Source organism: Tinamus guttatus, unplaced genomic scaffold, assembly GCF_059628265.1.
Source record: "Tinamus guttatus ecotype Peru unplaced genomic scaffold, ASM5962826v1 Tinamus_guttatus_pri_ptg000602l, whole genome shotgun sequence".
In the NCBI taxonomy this organism is placed as follows: Eukaryota; Metazoa; Chordata; class Aves; order Tinamiformes; family Tinamidae; genus Tinamus; species Tinamus guttatus.
The window spans coordinates 5,463,534-5,485,660 of NW_028289136.1; the positions used below are offsets into that span (position 1 = coordinate 5,463,534).

Below are 22,127 nucleotides of genomic sequence, written 5' to 3' on the forward strand. Positions count from 1 at the left end.
CCGCTTCCGGCGGGCGCTGAGGCGGCGGCGCGGGCCGGGCCGCGCCATGAGCGTCCTGAAGCGGTTCCCGCCGCCCGCCGAGGGCCTCCGGCACCGGCAGCCGGACACGGAGGCGGTGCTGGCGGGGCGCAGCCTGGGCGCCGGCACCCTCTACATCGCCGAGAGGTGCGGGGGGGCGGCTGGCTAAGAGCGGGGGCGGGGGGTGATTACGGTAACGTATCTTCTCTTAATGGGGGAAAAGCGCGCTTTGTAATGGGGGAAAAGCGCGAATGTATATATATATATGTACATATATATATATATATATACATTCGCGATGTAAAAGTGTCTTTGGAAGCACCAGGTGATCCAAGGCCTGCGCTGGCGAGCGTCTCGTCTTTTAAAGCGTTCAGACCCCGAACCTGCCCCAAAGCGGGTGACGTTTTGTGAACCCGAGCTAGCGCCTGTCTGTCGCGTTCCTCTCGCGGCGGAGCCCGGCCCCAGTTTCAGCTGCTGCTTTGATTTGGGTGTTCTGGAGCACAGGGAAGGCCTTGCATCCAAGTGTTGTGTCTGCGTTAACGGTGAACGCTGAAAATGGGTTGATTTGGGTTAGGAGAGGAATTCCTCGCTCCCACTCTGCTAACTCTTGCTTTTAACCCGTTTCATCTGGTTTATTTTGACTCAATAGTCTCAATTTCTGGCAAAATACTCCAAAAATATTCCCTATATATGCCCAAAATGTCCTCCCAGACATTCCTTGGATTTGTCACCTGAAAGACAGGGATTTCTCCCATAGGAAAGAGGCTGCCCTCTGGCAACTGTGTAACTCTAGGCTGGACCCGACTTGTTCTGCCTCAAGTTGTGGTTAGGGATGGGAGTGAAAATGTGGGGAATTGGAGGTTACAGCACAAAAGGCATCGGATAAAACCTTCGTTTTGTCCTGCTGGTCAGGAAACAAACTGTTTTCCCACGTGCAGCTCGTTTGTAGCAGCTGGTCTAACATTGGAATTATAATCCTGCAGGAATTGTGATCTCATTTCCCTAGCATACGCTCGACCTTGAGAAAACGCCGAACGTTTGACAGTTTGAGTTACAAATTATACCCTGGTGCTCTGCCGATACCTCTGCGGTGGTATCTACTTACCAGGCATAGAAAATAAAGAGGTGGAGAGTAAAAAAAAACAGTCTTTATTGCACATAAAGCTGGATTTTTTTTCAGGGAGCTCAGATTCACATTCCTTATGAACAGGGTTCTGTTGCCTTTAAATATGAGCTGCTCTGTGGCAAGGATCACGTATTGGCAGAGTGGGGTAAGTGCCTTGTCCACCTCCTGAAGAATTACTGCTTTTGTTTGGGTCGCTTTGCTTTCCTGAAGGTGTGAGCCACATGTCTCAGATTCCTCGGGGAGTCTCTTAACTTGTCTCTTTCTTCCCGTTTTTAGTCGCCTGTCCTGGCTGGATAACTCTGGTCTTGGGTTCTCCTTGGATTATCCCACTATAAGTTTACACGCTGTCTCCAGGGATCTAAACGCCTACCCATGGGAGCATCTGTATGTCATGGTGAACGCCAAATTTGAAGGTATGGCCCAGCTACAAAACCAGTAGGTTGTGGTTCAAAAATGATACCGTTCGTTTAAATAGTATCTTGTGTTTTGTCTTTTTTGAGTCTATGGAGGATGGTTATTTTAGAAGCGCAGTGTCACTCGGATTATAGTCCCTTCTGTGCACTTCTGCATTGCTGTTTCATACTAACCTGGAAGCTTTTATTCTCATTTCTCTTAGAATTGATTTGTAATAAGGATGATTTGTTACCAGGTGTAACAAATCTACAAAAATTTCCAACCAAATTAAAAATTTAACCTTTTAGCTAATCTTGTTTCTTTATGACCTAGAGAAAGAAAACCTTCTAATTTCGTTGCTTACTTGAGTTTTTTGGGTTTGGGGTATCAAATGTGGGTTTTTTGCCTTTTTTTTTTTGTTGTTGTTTTTGCCTTTGGAAGGCCTTTTATTAAGGGTAATAAAAAGGAGTCATGAGTTCTTAGCTGGGTAGGGTATGTTTTGTTGTCCCTTTGCAAGTTTTCGTTATGCTCTGTGTGTGGATGTGCCTTGTCTCTGCTTCTCCTCCCCTTTTTTATTAGTTTTGTATTTGGGAAGAGGGTGGCTTCATCGAGTGCAGAGCTGGGCTTAGCAGCAAGCTGTGCCTGCTGGTGTCTGTTGGATTTGGTCTCTTCCCTGGACATTTTATTTTTGGAGGCAGCTGGCTGGCAGCTTCTTGGCTCTTGAGTATCCTTGACGTTGTGGCCAGTTTTGTATCTGCTCTGGGGAGCAGCCCTGCTGCGTTTCTGTTTTTCTGTTGAAAGGGATTCTGTGCTTTTGAAGCTGTCAGCTCCCAGCCACAAAGTGACGCATCAGAAGTATCTGCTCTGTATTTTTGTGTCTACAGAAAATAAAATGTTTCAGGGTTGCTTCATTATGCAAGTCTGTAATTCACACAAGTTGGGGAGCAGGTTTGTGCCCATGGTTGTCTTCTCTCCCTGTATAATTTCTACTTGTAAGTCTTGCTCGCTGGCCAGATGGAGGAATTGAGTGTAGATCTGCCACAAGTGCCACAGACCTCTGAGAAAGGCAAACTGGAAGTTAGTTGCTTTCATGACAGCAATGTTAAGGATTCATAAAATTTATCTGTTAAAGAGAATTAGTTTTAGCACCTTACAGGTAAATAATGGTGAATTATTTACAGTTGTTTTGAACACAGCTGTTTTTAACAAGAATCTGAGGCTGGTGAATAGCGAATCCTATAGTAAAACCTAAAGTCCCTAAAGCTTTGTGTGTTGCTGCGTGGGAGGCTGCTGGTTGCATGGGGGTGGGAGCTGCTTTGTTAGGGCCTTTCCCAACCTCATATAAACTGGGAATAAGGAGGAGAGGGGAGCAGTGTTTCCAGGAACACGGTGTTCCTAAAAGGGGGTTAAAATCTCCCTGCATTTTATCAATGTTTATGGGACTTAAGCTTTACGAGCCCCTACAGAACACATGCAGTTTGTGTGCAGGTTTCTGATTTAATTATACATATGTTCCTGAAAGCAATTTTTTTTTCTTTTTTCCCTCTTTTTGACAAAATAAACATGCTTCTTTTACATCTTTCCATCTTTTTAAAAGAAGACAATGCAAAAGAAGCGCCCATGGCTGAAGGGGAGGAGGAGGAAGAGGCTGAAGACAGTGATGACGATACTGAACCAATTGCAGAATTCAGATTTGTACCCAGTGACAAGTCGGCCTGTAAGTGAAGAGGAAACTCATATTCTAGCTTTTCCCAACTAAAAGCTCAGTGCTTGATCAAAGTGTTAATATTACAGAATCGCAGAATGCTTAAGGTTGGCAGGGACCTCTAGAGATCATCTAGTCCAACCCCCCTGCTCCAGCAGGGACACCCAGAGCACAGGGTGGCATCCAGGCAGGTTGGAGATCTCCAGAGAAGGAGACTCCACAGCCTCTCTGGGCAGCCTGTGCCAGGGCTCTGGCACCCTCACAGTAAAGAAGTTCTTCCTCACATGGAGCTGGAACTGCCTGTGTTTGAACTTGCACCCATTACCCCTTGTCCTGTCACTGGGCACTGTGGAGAACAGTTTGGCCCCATCCTCCCTACGTTCACCCCTCAGATACTTGAACATGTTGATCAAATCCCCTTTCAGCCTTCTTTTCTGCAGATTAAACAGGTCCAGCTCGTTTAGTCTTTCCTCATATGACAAATGCTCCAGTGCCTTATATTCCTCATTACTTACGGAAGACACTCAGATACAGAGATATAGGATAAAGCACCAGACTGGGTCTAGGGAACCTGATTTGGTTTTAGCTTGGCTGCTGGTTTGTTGGGTAATGTGATCAAATAATAGTTCTGTGGCTGTTTTGGTAAAAGAACAGTCTCATTTTCTCTAATCTCTCAGTCCCAGCTTTCTTGCTCTTTTTGTTACAAGATGTTGATGGAGAAACAAGGAGGTTTCTCTCCTCTGCAACCCCTGGGTGTCCCAGTATATTTTGGACAATGTCACTTCTAGCATCCATGTGTTTTCAAGGCAGATCCACATTATCTGCTCACACCCACGCATGACCAGGTTGTGTCAATTACAAATCACTAGTAGTTTTCCTAAGCTTCTGAGGCATAAAAGTCGATGAAAGTAGCCATAAAAGATGAGAGTAGACGTGGCGTCTTGATTTTGGACCTGTGCAGAACAGATTTTAAACATTGCAGATTAACAGCATCATCTTTGGCACTTGCAGAGAAGATAATTCTGTTGTTTTGTGCAGTGGAAGCCATGTTTTCTGCCATGTGCGAGTGCCAAGCTCTGCACCCGGATCCTGAAGATGAAGATTCGGACAATGATTACGAAGGGGAGGAGTATGATGTTGAGGCGCACGGTTAGTGATGTTTGTGTCTTTTCAAATACCCATCAGCACCTGGACACCTCAAACTTCTCTTGCAGTTTTTGTCATGAGAATGGTTGTCTGTATTATACGTATGTTAAGAAGCCCCTTGTTGATTACTGGTATCACCTAAACATTCTTTATGGTAAAAAAGCAGAGTATAAAACTCAGAAAATCTGTAATTTCACTGTGGCAGATCCTGTTCTCATTTTTGCAAGCCCCAAGGCATTAGCGTCTGTCTTGTTCACAGAGAATATGTTTTGATGAGTTCTGTGGCCCTGCTGAGCCATGGCCTAGTCATGTAACTGTTGCATTACGTTACTGGCATAAGCAGCTTTATAACCTTTTTCAGTAGCTCTGAGAGCGCCCATCTCGGCGTAATTTGTCCAGTCGTTGCTGTGTTCCCCCTGCCTTGCTCTGTCCAGGCTCCTCTGTTTATACCTGATGAATGTAAACCTGCTTTTGCAGAGCTGGGACAAGGGGACATCCCCAGCTTCTACACTTATGAGGAAGGATTGTCGCACTTGACCGCGGAAGGGCAGGCCACTCTGGAGAGGCTGGAGGGCATGTTAGCCCAGTCCGTGAGCAGTCAGTACAACATGGCAGGAGTGCGAACAGAGGACTCCATAAGGGAGTTTGAAGGTAAGATAATGCTTTTTGGACACTAAAAAAATACATTAAAGCAGTGGGGTTTTTTTTTGTTTGTTTGTTTGTTTGTTTTTCCCCAGTCTGTCCAGTCCGTAGAACTGTGCTATGGGTAATGTCAGGGCATGTTGTATGTGTCAGGGCAGTTTCGTCTTTGTTCACAGCTAGAGTTTCTGAATTTCCTTAGTTTCTGAATGCCATTAGCTATTTAAGGAGTAAGATTTCTTTTTGATGGACATATCTCAGATTTTGTCCTTATTGCATGCTGTTTTCATCTGAGCAGTACATTACCTGTTAAAAGGATAGCAAAGTAGTTCACTGATACTGCTTGCTTTTATAATATGAAACTCAGCGTTTCACTACGGCCTCACGTTTTAAGATTAATGATGGAAAATGAAATAGTTCTTGTAGGTTTCTAACTATCAGCTTGTCTGGAATAAAACAAATAAGATCCTAATCCAGAACATTTACAGAAGCATCTGCATAATTTTTTTTTCAATCTTTAATTGCTTTAGTGACTTGCTTGTAGATTCTCTTTGTTCTTGAGCTTTGTTAATTATATAATACAAAGATGTCTTTAAATGACATACTCATGCTTGTGGAATGTCCTTTAATTTTTTTTTGCCTGGTTTCTGAACCCCCAAATTTTCAAAATTTAAAATAAATCAAGCAGCTAGTATATCACACATCTTTAAATCGTTTTTAGCCATTTCATTAGCCTTTTTGATGCGGCTGTTTTGCTTCACATCACACTTTTTTTCCAAAGTTCAGCCGAGGTTTTTTCTGCTTTGGAAATCTCTCGCCTGCAGAGGGCACTCGCTGTCCGCTCTGCGATAATCCCTCTGCTATTTTGTAGCATTGGCTGCTTCTCTTTCAGACGGGATGGAGGTGGATCTAGCGCCAGCCGTCGCAGGGCAGTTTGAAGATGCAGAAGTTGATCACTGAGGAGTGTGGATGCTGCTGTAAGTTCTTCTGTCTTTTGACAGTGCTACTTAGCCTGCCTTCTTCCCTCTAGTTGGTTTAATGTAAGTGATCCCAGACTGCCTGCTGGAGAGCTCTTGCGATATGAGGATGATGGTGGTTTAAGAGAAAGAAAAGATAGTTGTTTTGCTCTGTGAATTGTCATGTAGCTGTTCAAAATCACGTATCAGCTTCAACTATCCCCGTTTGGGTAACCTGCATGCACATGCTTCTCTGGAAGACAGATCATAGATTGAGTGGGTTAAGAATCACCTGCTGTCAGAAAGGTTTCTGGATGCCCATATGTAAATCCTGGAGCCCTGCTGGAAAGTTACTGTCCTTAGTATCTGTTATTTCACCCTTAGTCTGCAAGATTTCCCAGGCCTTTCGGGAGGAAAAAAAAATGTGCAGTGTTGCAAGTCCCTCTCTTCTTTCCCTGCAAGCGGAGCAGGAACGGTTCCTGGTAAAGTTACCAGGCTGTTTGCATGGGATGGTTGTTCGAAACGTGCAACTTGCAGAGAACTTTTTGCCCGCCTGTCACCTCTCTTCCTTACCCACTGTCAGCGGCGTTACAAGATGTGCCAGTGTTTCCCAATCTGTGCTGGGGCGAAGAGGATTAACAGCTTATTCTGGGACTCTTTTCATGGGGACATAGAGGCCCGCTGGAGATCTAATTTCAACCCTGCTTGAGCAGTTGACACGCACCGCTCAAGCGGCAGCACCCGGGCCCTGTTCTCGGGGCTCGCTCGGAGGTGAGAATACAGCTCCTGCTGCTGTAACTATCCCGCTATAAATGCTGGAGTGAAGGTTTTGAGCAGAAAGTTTGAAAGGGATGGAGTGCGGAGGAAGAAAGGGCACAGGTAGGAAGGAGAAAGAGGCTGTAGAAATGAAGTCCTTAAGTCCTTTGCTAAGAAGGACTTAAGTTTGGGAGAGGGGCTGTGTGTCTCCTTTCCTTCTTCCCCACATCTTATTTTTCTTTGTTGCTGCCCTCAATACTCCTGCATTTCTGAAGCTCTCTGAGTATCCCTGTGTTTGCTCATGGATCTGAACAGCTGTCATTGGTCCTGAATTTGTACTTATCCTTTGTTGTGAGAATTTGTGCTTTTCTTTGCTCAGTTTACAGATGTGGTTTCCAGTGGCACTCCCTTTGTGCTTTATTTGATAAATCATATACTTTAAAATATAAGGGAGACTCTTCAGATCTGAAGGATTGACTTTTAGGTAGATTTTTCTTGCTCTTTGTTACATACTTTAAGCGGTGCAGCACATGGTTGTGAGAAACGGGTGTTGCAGGAGTTAAATACATACGGATGGTTGTGCGATTTTGTTGTTGTTGTTTGGTTTGTTCATTTTTTGCCTGGTTCTAAGCTGTTGCTGATCACAGCTAAGGCGCTGATCCTTGTCAGGGTGGATAAAGTGACCTGCACGTGCAGTGTCACGGGTTACAATGACGTGGTCAAGATCTGTGTGCAGGACAGGCCTCTTCCAATCAGCCACCAGCATCATCGTGCTGATGTAATGTAAGGAAAATCTAAGATAATCCACTGAAGATGCACCATGAGAAGGACAGCTCTGAGGTCTGTGCTAATCATCCCGCAAATGAACGTGAAGGCAGCTTGGGTCTACGTGCTGAGAGCAGGGCAGAGAGGGAGTGTACAGAGATCTTCTTGGTATCTCAGGAGCAGCTCCATCCTTTTAACTTTCTGAACAGCAAAACCAGCATTTGTAGGAACATCTCACTGGTGATAGTTTGGAGAGCAGAGCGCTGCTCTGTCTCTAAAGCAACTAGTGTTGTGCGTTGCTGCTCATTACCCAAAGGAGATGTGACGCTGCGTGATGAAGCTGCTGGAGGACTTGCTGGCAGTTGGTGACATTTCTATTAGTCTTGTAACAAGCAGTGTTTTGTCTGTTGCATCACACGGTTCCAGTGACTTGTTCTGAACTAAGCAGTGCATCCGTGTGGGGTATGAGAGGGTCTTCCAGGACACAGACGTGCAACTGTTGATTGTAGATGTGCCCTGTCCTTGGCTGACCTTATTCAGATGTGCTGTCAAAAGCAAAGGTGCTCAAGCCCTCTGAAAATTAATCCTCTAGTTAGTTTGAAGTAAATTATTGTCCTGTGTGACCGTGAGTATCAGATGGCTGCTACTTTGTAAAGATTAATAAACTTACATTTATTAATGCCTGTTATGTAAACCCAGTGTCTTGTGTCTTTCAGATTCTTCTTGGGGCACTTCCAGAATAAGCTGTAAAACTGAAGACCTTGCAGTGACTATGGGAAGTTAATCTTTCTTTTAATGACCTACGCATAGACATCTAGATCTATAAATGCTTTTATAGATGTTTAAAAACAGGGTTTGACATTCATGACCACTATGGGTTTATTAAAGAAAAAAAAAACACAATAAAACCTCTTGCATCTAACACTTGAATGGGGCTACTGATGTCTTGTTTCAAAGAAGCCTTTTTAGGAGTTCTAGGACTTCAGAAATAAAATTGAAAGTAGAACAGAATTCTAGATTGTCCTAGAATTGTCCATATTTTTTTAACCTGTTCATTGAGTCAAGGGAGGAGAATGAAAATAGGAATGTGGCAAAGTCTTGCTAAAGTGAAGTAAGGTTGGCCAAGGAGTAAAAGCAAAGTGAAATTCAAAGCCCCTCAAGTAACTATCTGTCTAGTGCTATTCCCTGTCCTTCCTTTGAGAGCAGTTTGGGTAGTGGAGAAGGTGGAATAAAATCTGTAAAGTCTTGAATGTGAGAATGCTTTGTGTCTTTGTATTAAATGTTAACATTGTTAAATAAACTAAGATTTTTGTATCTCACAATCCAACTATGTTGCAAGCCTCAGTCATTTCTTTCAGCAAGTAGCTGGGAACTCTGAGCAGGTACTCCTTTTGATGAAAAATGGCTTTGCTGGACTTTATTCTCACATGTAGTTAAATTTAAATGGGCAGAGTATGTTCGCACTGCCTCTGTAAGGCAGAATTAGTCTTACTGTGACATATCCCAAATGGAGGCAGCTACGACGGCTCAGTCCTGTGGGAGCTCCCTGCTAGAGCTGCAGAAATACCAGTTACTCTCTTACTAGTGTCCTGCTTTGACCTGAAAGGGACATTAAAGTCCTGTAAAATTAACCACAGTAAATGGCCTTTCTGTTACGCACTTGTTTCTCTGCTGAGCCTCCCAGAAATGAGCTAGATGAGCTAAAGCACTGAGGTCAAAGAGCTGTTTACGGGGAGTTACAGAGAAGAGAAAGGTTTGACTAAGACCTAAACCGACATCCATCTGGCTCTCAAACCTTCTTGGTATTGAGTAAAAAGGAGCTACCACACAGACTTGACTTGTATTCTCCCATCATTAGTGCTTTACTACTCTGATTGCATGCATATATGTATATATTTTATATAAATGCATATATGGATTTTTAAGGTAGAGAGTTGGAAGGGAGGGCACAAAGCAATGCTTGAACTTCTGCACTACCCTTTAGAGAACCTTGAGATGGTGAGATTGGGGATAGCTAAGCAGGACTAAAAAACTACCACCCCTGTCGTTCAGGAAAGAAATTTCATGAAACCGATAGCAATTCAAACTTGGTTTTTGCCTCAGTCTTAGTTCTTGAAATGTGTTTCTGTTGCTTTTCATAAACTGTATCTGTTAGGAATGCTGGCAGACAAGCAGAGTTAACCTGTAGCATTAGTATTTCAGTTCCTCTGTGTCCAGGCTGTAGCAATAGTTGTATGAATACAGAGCTCCCATGCTCCCTGTTAAACTAACAGACTACTATTAATTTTCAGTGGGGAAGAAACAGCTCCGGATGAAATCTGAAGATAATATTGAGAAATAGTGTCTTAGGGGAGTTTAGGAGATATATCTTTAAAACTTCTGTGCTTAGACCTTTTGTGAATTTTCTGCCAAAAAGCAACCTTTACTATGTCAAAATATGTAAGTATTGGCTACTTTATAAATTAATTCTTAACATAGTTTTATTTTTCATTCTTTTTTATGACTTTTTTTTTGCTTTTGTTTTGCCTTAATTTAGTTGATTTAAGGCCTGTCCAATCCGTAACGATTCTACTTCAAGTGACTATAAATAGAGATGTTACTAATCTCCCCACTTTGGATGTAATTTAAGTTTCTTTTTAAACTCTATGCTATACTAAAACAAATAAACAATGCCAACATATAGAAGTCAGATCTGACCTCTTTATGGACTTTGCTTACAGACCTTAGAAAATAAAATGAAAGCAGTCCCTCTCTAAGCTAGCTAAACTTGGCTTTCTGTTAATTTGTGTGTCTAGTTTCTCATCTCCTTGACCATTCCCTAAGCTCTTTTTCTCTTTTTGAGACATTCACCCCAGCCTCATAAACACATCAGACCAATTCCTTACATAAGGCTTGTTTCATAAGAACTCGGGCTAAAAATTGGCCTTGAGAACTGCAGTAAAGGCAAAGCCCCATTCAGGGGAAAATCTCTTAACATATGGATCATCTTAAAATCAGTGAAACTGATAAAAGCAGAAAGGCAACTGACGCTGATAGGTAGAAGCCAAGTCTGTTTTAGAAGTGTGAGACTTGAATTATCAGAATCTTTGTAGGCTGCAACTGGACCATAATGCTTTAAGTGTCTGAACTGTCTTACTACAAGTACACAATTCTCAGAAGTCATATGAAAAGTATGTCCAAACATTTGATTTTGTTTTACAACATAATCTAAACATGTTTTAATTCTTTGTAATTAGAAAAACTTTTATTGGAACAAATAAGAAATTACATGAAATCATTTACTTCTCAAGCTCTTTCAAGAAAGATAGCTGAGGACGGTAGCTGCTAGAGACTTGGTTCAGTTTTTTTTAGTGTGCAAAAACCCTGTCCAGTTCTCTCCCCCTCTTAAATTAGGGTTTGCAAGGTGAACAAAGTTGTTAAAATACTAGTTTGGTACTGAAATGACTTATGTAATGAGTAGAGAGTCCTAATACTGACATATATATATGTATATTTATATAGATCTTGTTAACCCTATCACCCTATCTCCTTCCAACTCCAGTAGCTATGAGGTGAAAACTAAATTTAATATCAAATTTGAAAACTCTATTTTGGTATATTGTCAGCTATAAAACAATTACCCAGGAGTCAAGAAAAGAAAGCTCATGCTGCAAACAGGACTTCAGGGTAGCCAGCCCTGCTCTTTCCTTCAATCAAGGCTCTAAGAGCAAGTGCATGCCCCTTTGGGGGGAATGTAGCTTTCTTATGCTTTTAAGAATTCTTCTTACTCCAGCAAATTATTTCAAGAAAAATATCCTATAAGACTTACTAGGTAAAATCAAGGACAAATCAAGTTCTGAATTGTTCATCTCTTTATACTGTCCAGTCTGTCTAGTTTCTGAAAAGGCAGCAGTAATCAGGTTAAGATTATGTTTTCCCTGAAATGCACTTTGACTTATGTTTCTGTGGAATTTTATCAGTACTTTATTAACAATCTTCCAGCTAAGATAAACTTCCAGTACACTATAGTGAGACAGGGTGGGACAGTCTTCCCAAAGGAAGAAAAGAATTACTTACCTGCAATGAGTATTATTAAAACAATGTTGGTCCTACTATTTTGTTTTCGCATAGGGTACCTCTAGAAAGGAGCTGTGGAGATTCCTCTAGTGAGTAGTGCAGCCTTTCTTCCTCTTGAAGGTGCCATATATTGCAAGTAGGAATAAGCAGAGGTCACTAAAAGCATGAAAGAAGCTTCAGCTCCCCCCCCTTTTTTTTTTTTTTGCAGGTTCTGTCTATGGGAAGAAACCAATAAAAATCAAACTTGAAAAAAAGTACTTCTCTAAAATTAATTTTATATGCAGTTGTAGTAAAGGTCAGTAATTATGGCACTTATGGATAAAGTGACAAAGTCTCAGTATTTATCTGTCCTTTTCATCACATTCATATGGCTTGACTGAAGATGTTGGCAAATACTCTCAATATCCCAATATGCTATTACAAAATAAAAGTTTCAATACAAAGCCTTAAGTCAGTCATGTACTTGAAAAAACAAAATCTGAAAACACACTGATGTAGATGTAGAAATAAATGTCTCAAGTTTTCTGAAAGCTTCCTTTCCACAGGTGGCTGCAATTTAACTTTTCTTTCAGTGATTTTTTTTTTTTAATGTAAAATTGCTGGAGATCAGAATTCGCTCTCAAGATATCCGAGGAAGGATTTCATCTGATACAAAAGAGACAAGTATTGTGCCTGAAAAGACAAAACACAAAAAAGACCTTTAATTAATAAACATAATGCTAAAATATTTAAGCATTTAACATACAGTGGAGACCGTCAATACTTTTTGTAAACACAGACATAATTTGTTGCAAAGAAAGCTTCAGTAGACCTTTCAAACATCCAAAAGTGTTGATAATTTTGTTCTCTGAATGTTTTAGTATGTTTTGCTTCTGATATGTATAAGCCAAGAATGGAAAACTTTGCCCAGATGAGTTCACTGACTGTGCACCTTCCTCTTGCTACCTTTGCTACCTTTGTGCCAGGGTATAAGTGACACACCAACCAGCCAGATCTTGACTTCTTAGCAATTAGGATAAGGCCGAGTTCACTAGCAACGTCTATTTTAATAGCAACTGCATTGTTATGATGTACTGCCAACAGGCACGATACAGTGGGTTTTTTTAATGGGGGATCATTCCAATTTAGGGTTTATTTTGAAGCTGAAAAGTGTCCTCTAACTAACTGCAGGTTTTATAAAGGAAGGGTTGGGAAGAGCTTGTGAAGCCTAATGATCATTCTTCATTGTTATTATGAAGAACATGTTGATAAAATTCTCTTTTACTCCTCCTTTGCTATCTGGCCTTGTTTCCACTTCTTACATGTTCTCATTTTGTTCTCTTTTGCACAGAGAAGCTCCTTGTCTAGCCAAGTGGGAAAAACATCCTGTCAAAATTCCCAGTTTAAGCGCACACCAGATTGTTACTGAGTTCTCAGGTGCTTTCTTAAACAAAGTATCAATCAGCTCTCCTGCATACCTTTCCTCTTTGTGGCATCTTCTCAGAGAATTCTGCCAATCATTTGCCTAAGTAAACAGAATTTTGTTCTCTTTAAGTCCAAAGTCCAAACAGCTCTGTTTACCTTCCCAGCCTTCCTTTGGACCCTGAACAGCCATATTTACCACCAATTCTTCCTTGTTTGTGAGCAGGTCAAGCACAGCATTAACGCTGATTTATATATATATTTCTAGTGTCTGCAGTTGGTTGGTAACACTTTCTTAGGAACTTCCTGGATTGCAGGCACAATGCTGTTCTCCCAAATGACCACAAAATAACTGAAACGATTCCAGAGCACCAGGGCCTGGAAGCATGAGACTTTAGCTAGTTTTTGCAAACCTCATTTGCCACCTATAGTCAGCGGGATGGTCTGTAACACATCTGTTTTGATGCTACTTACAATCACCTTCACAGAAACTTCAGTAAAACCATTTCGAAAAATGAGTTCCGTAACTACAGTTCTTCATGAAGGACCATAAAACACCAGTGGATTTGCTTATGCTGAAGAAATTTTCTACTTTTCTCTTCTTGTAAAGGTAACTATCAATCTGTTTCTTGTTCAAAGCATCTTTTCTAAGAAGATTGTTTTAGAGAGGGAGCTAAGCAGTGTTTCATGACTAGTTCAGGACATCCATTATATATTGAATGGTCTTAGTCTGTGTCCTCATGGGTATTTGATATGGCTATAAAGGAGACTGCACTACACTTTGCAGAGGCCAGCTGGAGTTTCATCCAACATGCTGGGAAAAGGGAGAAATCAAATTAAAATTTTGTTCTAGATGCTTGAATTTCTCATTATGACTCTGTTTCTAGGAGTCTGAAACAATATTTGCATTGACAGATAAACTCTAAAAGTGATTTTAAAAATTGCATTTTAAACATCCTTCCCCTCATCATCTACTTTTAGGAGGTTCTTTTTTTTAAGAGATTCTTTTCATAAGAGCCCTATTATTATAACAGGTTAATTTCCTGAATATGTCATCACTTGGTCCAATTCTAGAAGGAAAAAAGGAGAAAAAAAACCCCACCTTTTTATTCCCATTACATTCTAATTTTCAAAATATATCACAAGACAATAGCACTTGGTGTTAGATTTGTAGATCTGCATTCCTGAATTGATCAATTCAAAATTCCTATGTATCTTCTCTGTATTTCCCCCTCAGATCCCTAACACTTGTTTAAAATTCTTGATTTATGAGGTATACGTATACATGAAATCCCTTGTTTTGTAGTGAAACACTCCTATTAAAATAAACAATTCTACCCTTCAGGTGGTCAAAAGAGCTAATATCTGTAACAAAATGTTTTGCTACAATAGTTACATAACCATTCTGAGTTTACACGTTTACAGCTACTTTCTCTGGAATGTATTTCCCTAGTAAATTATAGACAGCATTCAAGGTATCCTGTATGTATTCTTTATATATAATGGTGCACAAATGCACCATTTGTGAATATTCATAGAAATATAATCTTTCTCCCTAACACGTTTTGAATTCATGTTGCATACCCAGTTGACTCTACAGGTGCTGTTTTTTTCTTACCAAAGCCTCAATCACCTGAAATACTTCTGCAAAAGAATTTCCTTATGTCAGTTGTCAAAATACAAAGGCCGGGTGTTTACTAGGCAGATAATCTCAAAATGGATCAGGTCATGGAAATCTAAACTTGAGTTCTGAGAATTGTATGTTCTAATAGAACATAGGTGCTCCCTTCAACTTTGCTTAAAGCATTTCAGTAGCTGCTAACTGGAATGGTGCAAGCCTTCTCAGTTGTTCAGGGATCCTGCTTGGATGCCCTATTTGAGAAAACTGTATTAAAGTGAATTTCAGATGGATTAAAAAATAATTTCCTCCATTCTGACTGTCACTACAACTGAAACTTACACAGAGAAGATGAAGAAGTTATAACTGAACCCCTTGGCAGTGTTTTTTGCATGTACTCCAGAGCTTGCCCTGTTTCCTGTACTACTGTTGCATCTTCTAGCAGGATTAACAGTCATTAAAGAACTTGAGATTAGTTAATTGGCTCCTTAATGTGACCTCAAAGCACAAGGCTGAAGATTAGTAAAAGTAACTATAAACAATAAACAGTGTTACTTGAAGCATTTCTATCTGAACTGAGCCAAATTTTAAATCATTAAGTTCTAAACTGAAACTGGGATTTAAGTAAGTTGGAAAAATTCTAATTACTCAAATAGGCATTCTTTATTCCTAGATGTAAAACAAATTATTTGTAATAGTGATTGACGGGAAGGGGGATATAGAATGGGGACTCCAAAGTCTAGACACTACAGAGATGAAAAAGATTTGATTTTATAGTGATAATTATTGACATGGCCTATTTTAAGCACTTGCCCTAATATCTAAAAAAAAAAAAAAAATTTATACTCTTATATAACGTCACAAATCAGGATAGAAACTGACTGCCTGCTAACCAATTTGTATTTATTTTTGAGCTTTATCAGGTTGGCATTTGCTTTGAAGTGGCTTCTTCCCCTTCTTAAGATTCTGCTAGCATGCACAGGTCTGGCTAATAATTGGTGGGCTTTTGGTCAATGTGAGAACACCCATCATACCTCAAACAGGCTGGATTTAATACTGACGTATCAACAGACTTTTCCAAATGGACCACATTCCAAAGTAAATGGCCACTGGTTTATAACTTACTAGTTAACCTAAATGTTTCCCATTTAAAATTATCCCATTGTTTGTTTTGCTAGGTACAATAAGTGATGCTGTTCAAATTACCCCATACAAACTGAGTAATCATCTAACTTTGGTTTGCAAAACAGACTATTAAGTTATAGGAACCCTACACAAACCATTAAACATGTTTAAAATATGCAGCCTACATTTGCAAAAGGAAACCACAAATCAGAATGACTTGTACACATATTATAATTAAGCATCTTGTGGATTTTATGAATACTGGAAGACTATGAAATAAAGAATACCTAATTCCTAATTTTTGAACCCTGTACTAAATAACACTTTTTCAAAGTAGAAAATACTTACCTAAGGATGGCGCTAGCCAATATACTAGCGAATAACTCAAAAAATTCTCATAGAAACAATATGGATGTAATGAAAAGGCCAATGCTGGGTTAAATATTGCTCCTGTGAGATTTCCACCTGAAATAAAAGGTAAACAGCATGAATCAAACCATCTTTTTCAACATATACTTATGTTAAATTAATTTCTGAAATGTAAATGCAATGTAAATGAAAGAAGAAATGCACACTGTGCAATAAAACGCATTAGCAGAAAATATTTGGAGAGAATTTTTTTTTAATTGTTATTCACCAAACAATAAAATATGAAACTGGGTAGTTTTCTAAAACAAGTTTTTAAATAACTGAAGCACAGGCTGCACTTTCCTCAAACAACATCTGCTAGAAAGATAAAAGATATGGGTTTGGCTAATGTTTCTGCTGATAAGACCATAAGTTGCCTTGCTACTGTTATGCTAACTGTGTTGCTTATAATCTATCTAATGCTTTTAGAACTGTCAGAATTATATATATACATAAAAATATATGCATATATTCATATAATTTATATATAAATAATTAGTAAATTATAATTATATCACAGATGAACCTGGAGGTAAGCGTTTTTAATTTTGACATGTTGCTCCTGTCATTGCAAACTTGCTGAAAAAGCAGCAATAATAAAATCAATTTTCTATAGTTCTGTACTATTACTTACTAACTGCCCACGTCTGTTCTATCTGTCAATCTGTTTCTATACAGTATCATTGCCTAATTAAATTAACTTGACTTTCTTAAAGCTTATGCTTGATTTTCACAGGCTTAAGAAGCTAGTGTGAGCTTTGAACTTGCCATTTGTACAAATCTCATGCTTCTGTAATAGCCAAAGTTTCCTCAAAGTTTCAGTTAAGTAATTTGCCATTTTGTTCTTCTTTTTATTTCTTTTTATTTCCTTATTATTTCTTTTCCCATTACTACAATTTGGGAAAGTTTTAACCTTCCTTGACCTGTTCAATTCACTCTGATTTGACACTTGTTCTCCACAGTAATTCAGACTTACTGTGCACTCTGTTCTTCTGCATCTTGACATATTAACAACTTCCACTACTGCTAGAAAGGCCATGTAACAATTTGCTTCCCTCCATGTATAAATTCACTCCTCGTACTCCTACACGCAACAAAACACATCCAGGAGCAGAATTTCACCCTCAAGATAGAGAAATTCCCTTTCCCTTTGATGGGAAAGAAAGTGTAACATCCTTGACATAGCTGATATAAACCTAATGTGTGTTCCAGCACAGTGTGTGAGAAGACAATTTTTATTTTAAAATTACTAGAGACAAAAGCAAAATTAGGACATCAAAAAATATAAAAAATATATTTGACATTTTTACCTTGACATGTTTGGCTCAGAAACATCTAACCTATTTCATGCATTTCTCGCTTCTTTGTAATATTGCCTGTAAATGAAAAAGCCCTAAAAAGATGTTCTTCTTTCTCTACTTTTCTCAAAGGAATTTCCTCAGATTTTCCTTTATGAACAGTCATATGGCCTGCATTCTTAGCCTCTAATATATTCTGTTAACACTTAAAGACAGAATCATCTCTTTTTTCCCCTCTATTCAGTAGAAAAAAAAATGGATTGTGCATGGAATTGGAGCTTTGTGTACAATATGTACTTTATGTACTTATATAAAAAACGTTTTCTGTGCAAGACCAAATTAAAAAAAAAAAAGCACAGTATTTATAGCCATGGAAGAGAAATTGCAGAAGAAAAGCTACAGGGACAGTTTTTAATTCTGCAAATATTTACTTTGCCATCTAATGTTATTTTTGGAATGAGTTGCATGGTATATCCAAGCAACTTTAAAGGGGCACATGTAGCAGTAACCTACCAACACTTTTCCTATCAATTGATCTCAGTCAACTGTAAAACATACGGTTTAATGTTTTACAGCCGTTTAAGTACATCAATTACTTTAGATGGACATAAGCCTTAGGAATATGGCTATATTTCAAAATTCTACCCAAGCTAGATTTGATATGAAATAAGAGAAATTCCTTTTTACAATCAAGAATACAGCCTTTTTTTTTTTCTTTCCTCCTTCAGGGTATAGCTTTTAAACATATCGAACTAGAATATAAACCCTAGGCTGACATATGATGATATACGTGCTTTCTAATATTTCTGGTTCCTTTGTAAGTGAATAAATGCAGGTTCTAAAAGCACAAATTGTTTTTATGTTTTGTTTATGTTTTTATTTGTTTCATATTTTAAAAAGTATGAAAGGAAACCATTAATGTGAAATTTGTTTTCTAAGTTTCTTTTGGACTTCCTACCTAGAACACTGTATCTTTCAAGCTGAAGTTTGAAAAACCATTCTTCATATGATATTATAAACTATGCAGTATTTTTAAAGGAAGCAAGGATATTACCAACTTGTCTAACTCAGCATTGCTTTGCCTAAATTTAGTGCTGGTTGCCTAGCCTTTTGGCACTGGTTGAATAGAAAAAAAGATTCATTCTTCCTAAAGAAAGTGCTCAAGTTCCTTATAAAACGTCAGTAAAGAGGTGCAAAACATTTCCTGAGAATGATACGGTCCAATTAAGTACCTGCCTGCCTTCAATGACCATATACCAAACTTCTTCTGCTGGAGTTTTTGTCTGTAACACCTAATGCAGAAATTCACTCTCCCGACCACCCTTGTGAAGCACTTATCTCTTAAGCCACTTGTCAGGCATCAGTTTTCCAGAACAAGGGAATCCCCCCCCAAAATGGGAATTGAGACTGCAGGATCTTTTTTTGGCAGTTATAGCTACTCTGGAGACTGTCAGGAGGATGTGCTGAGCAAGTGTGGGAAGGCATCCTTCAGCAGCCCTCAGAAGTGAGGGCATGGGAGAAGGGAATGTTTTGATGTAGGCAGAGGGGAAGGAGGAACAAAAACAAAACTTTGGGAATCTGTAAAATATGCTAAAAAGATAAAATTCTGTCATCTTATCATAGGAAGATAGTGAGAGCCACAGCAGTGTTCCCACATTTCTTGTGTAATCGCTCAGTGATAAGAATCTTGGGTTTCACATCCTTAACTTCAAGAAGCTTCAATCCACATTTGGGGAGGGCTCCCAACTCTTGCAAGGGAAGAATGCAATCTCACCTTCCTTTTTGAACCTGAGTGTACAGCCAAGAATCACAGAATCTTAAAAAGTCCAGAGCAGAGTGCACAAAAAAGAATCAGATTTCACTCATAAGGAGGCAAAAACAGGTGCTAGATCTTATTCCTGGAAGGCATAAGTATTTTGCAGCAGTTTTGATACTAGATTAAAAAGAAAAGGAAAATGTCCAGAAAGTGCAAGATCTTATGCAGATGATACAACATAGTGAAACTGCATATGGAATATGCCTGGGTTCAGCAGATGTGTTGTTTCCTAGAAGTATATGCAGATTGAGTGCACTGGTAGCATTAAGCCCAAAAAGGCAACAAGGAAGGGGCCCTGGTACTCAGCCTTCTGCTAGAATGAGGCCAGCCTGGCCAACAACACAGGCATAAATTCACTAGGGGAACTAGCTAAGAGAAAGGCAACGTGACACGCATTATTTTCAGGACTGTTTGCTAAGCACCAAAGGAATGTTAATCAGGAATCCAGCTTTCTATGTGCCTAGAAGAGGCAGTATAATCTTTGGCTACGCTTTAACTGAGCAATTTAGGAATACATTCAGTGTGCTATAAATGCCTCTGCCTCAAAAAATAATTTTAAAAAGTAGTTCAAATTACCAAATTAGTTATAAAAATTCTCTATGGACCTCTTCTTTTTATTCTTTCAGCTAAACATTATGCGTAAGGATCTTTTACACATCTGAAACTTCTGCCGTATTCTATGTACCTATGTTAAATATAGCAAAGCCTTCAAGACAAGGAGTCAAGGTACTCCAGACATCCACAGATGAGGAAGTTTTGTCCCCCTCTCAGTGACTTTCTCTGCAGTGGCAGCTGAAGCACCACCCAGTACAATGAGCTCTGTACCTGTCCCTCTTTCATTTCCCGGTATCCCAACATATAGAATTGTCCTCCCAGCCCAACCCACCCCCTTGGAGGCCACTCTGAAGCAATGGGATGTAGGTAAAAGCTCTGCGCTGCAGAGTGCAAGGGGCACCAACAGAGTGGAAAGAAATTGTGTAGGTAACACCAACCAGAGGGGCAAGAAGTGGGAGAGAGGCCACGGCAACCAGGATGCCAGTAGATGTCACGATATAACAGGCACCTGACAATTTTGTTTGAACACTTGGTTTCATGGGTGCTCAGAAACTACTGTATCTCTCCGCGTGCCACAAATGCTCATTCCTGTGTCTGAATTAGCGAACGCTGACCAGGGTAGATGTCACCAATATAAGTTACATGCTGTTTAAACGTGGCACATACAGGTCACAGGTCTGCACAGGGACATTGCACAACCATCCTTTCCCCTGTGCAGACGGCGGCACTTTCTCCCGGTGCCCTTTGGGACCGGGACACACTGCAGCACACCTTGCATGAAACGCCTAATGCAATATGAGGTCAGATTATGAAACTATTTTTCACCAAGGTATCTCCGCAAGAGCTCAGTGAAATTATCAGCCGTATTACCTGCAGATTTCGTATGGTTGGAACATGCAACTCACTCCATTCTTAGCCACAATCACGTAGCTGAATCTATCGAGGCAAAGTTTATGTAAGCTGCACATGACCTCTGCCTGGGCAGTGCATTTGCAGGATCAAAGACTTTTTTGGGGGAAATAAAAAAAAATAGATTAGGAAATATATATTTCCCCCTACAGAATGCTACATGATCCTCGCATTCTAAATGAAAAAGAAAAAGAAAGATTACTATTTGATGGTGGAAATATAGGGGGAATAAAAAGACTAACCTGAATATACGAGCATGGTGATGAGCAGAGCAATGAAATGGACTCTGAAGTTGGGAGGGATCGAGTCCACCCGCAGCACGGCCAGCTGGAAAACGGCCGAGAAGAGCAGCTCTATGAAGAAGGCCTGCGCCTCCGTGGTCTGCAGCGGGTGGCCGCAGCGCTGCCAGCGCGCTCCGACGTGCGCCTCGGCCGCCCCCAGGCTCCACACGAGCTGCATGAAGCCCCTGGCGAGCGCGGCGGCGACGAACTGGGCACCGATGCGGAGCGCGGCGGCGCGGGGCCGCACGGCGCCCGCCCACGCCTGCTGCAAGGTGCCGCACGGGTTGCCCGCGCTGCCCGCCAGCGTCACGCCGTGCAGCACGGTGAGGCCGTAGGTGAGCGGCAGCGCGGCGGGCGGCGGCAGCTCCGCCGCGGCCAGCAGGCACAGCTCGTTGGTGCAAGCGCAAATCTGGAAGGTGCTCAAGAGCTCCCGCAGCAAAGCGCCCCGCCGGCGGCCCGGCCCCAGGCGGCAGAGCGCCACGGCCGCCACCACGGCCGCCATCAGCAGCAGCGAGGGCCAGAGCGCGCCGGCCATGGCGAGGGGCTGCCCGGGCTGCGAGGAGGGCTCACGCTGCAGGGCCGGCCGCGCTGCCCATGGCGGGGGAGCCGCCGCCTCCTCCTCTCAGGTAGGGAGCTCCCTGCCCCGGCTTGAGGCGGGGAAGGGGGCAGGGGGAAGGCCGCTGTGTGCAGGCAGCTCCCGCTCCCCTCAGCCGGCCGGAGCGGGGCGAGGAGGCGGCACACAGGGCAGCGCAGCCGAGGCGGCTCCTCCCGGCCCGCGCGCGGAGCTGCTCAGGAGCGTGGCGAGAGGCGGAGCGGAGGCGGGGAAGGAGGAGGGAGACGCGGCGGGGGGTTAAAGAATAACCGCCCACCCGGCAAGGCCGCCCCGCCACGGAGAAAGAGCCGCCAACGGCTCCTAACGGTTCCTAACGGGCACCGCTAACGGCCCTAACGGCCGCGCGACAGGACGAGGGGAGAGCGAAAAGGGCGCGGGGTGAGAGCGGCGCATGCGCGCGAGGCGCCGCCGCTTTCGCGCCTCGCGCTGAGGCGCCGCGAGGCGACCTGAGGTGTCCGGGCGTCCCTGCCGGCTCCTGCCTCTCGCGCACGAGTCTGAGCCGTGGGCTGCCGCGTGGAGGAGGGCTAAGGTGCTTAAAATGTT

At 41.6% G+C, this 22,127-nt stretch overlaps 2 protein-coding genes across 3 annotated transcripts; one reads left to right on the forward strand and one right to left on the reverse strand.

Annotated features, from left to right (window-relative positions):
* Positions 1-8,831, forward strand: CLNS1A (chloride nucleotide-sensitive channel 1A). 2 transcript variants are annotated; one of them, XM_088535024.1, is made up of 7 exons: positions 1-165; positions 1,421-1,557; positions 3,135-3,254; positions 4,281-4,391; positions 4,866-5,039; positions 5,920-6,004; positions 8,221-8,831. In XM_088535024.1, exons 1-6 carry the CDS (start codon positions 47-49, stop codon positions 5,985-5,987), a joined length of 729 nt encoding a protein of 242 aa, XP_088391150.1. In that variant the 5' UTR covers positions 1-46; the 3' UTR covers positions 5,988-6,004; positions 8,221-8,831. The 2 variants fall into 2 exon arrangements, with proteins under 2 accessions (XP_088391150.1, XP_088391151.1); XM_088535025.1 differs by having other exon boundaries at positions 3,138-3,254.
* A 3,247-nt stretch (positions 8,832-12,078) lies between these two features.
* AQP11 (aquaporin 11) lies at positions 12,079-21,622 on the reverse strand. Its single transcript, XM_010220598.2, has 3 exons — positions 20,933-21,622; positions 16,053-16,169; positions 12,079-12,232 (listed from the first exon to the last, which is right to left on the reverse strand). Exons 1-3 carry the CDS (start codon positions 21,504-21,506, stop codon positions 12,180-12,182), a joined length of 744 nt encoding a protein of 247 aa, XP_010218900.2. The 5' UTR covers positions 21,507-21,622; the 3' UTR covers positions 12,079-12,179.
* Between the last annotated feature and the right edge of the window lie 505 nt (positions 21,623-22,127).

Bases quoted from the DNA above. Each gene is read 5' to 3' on its own strand.
- CLNS1A (XM_088535024.1), top strand. From the start codon at position 47: ATGAGCGTCCTGAAGCGGTTCCCGCCGCCCGCCGAGGGCCTCCGGCAC. The intron at 4,392-4,865 runs GTTAGTGATGTT...CTGCTTTTGCAG, and splicing joins GTATGATGTTGAGGCGCACG to AGCTGGGACAAGGGGACATC. The intron at 5,040-5,919 runs GTAAGATAATGC...CTTCTCTTTCAG, and splicing joins CTCCATAAGGGAGTTTGAAG to ACGGGATGGAGGTGGATCTA.
- AQP11 (XM_010220598.2), bottom strand. From the start codon at position 21,506: ATGGCCGGCGCGCTCTGGCCCTCGCTGCTGCTGATGGCGGCCGTGGTG. The intron at 16,170-20,932 runs GTTAGTCTTTTT...CTTTTATTTCAG, and splicing joins CACCATGCTCGTATATTCAG to GTGGAAATCTCACAGGAGCA. The intron at 12,233-16,052 runs GTAAGTATTTTC...TTGTCTTTTCAG, and splicing joins TTGGCTAGCGCCATCCTTAG to GCACAATACTTGTCTCTTTT.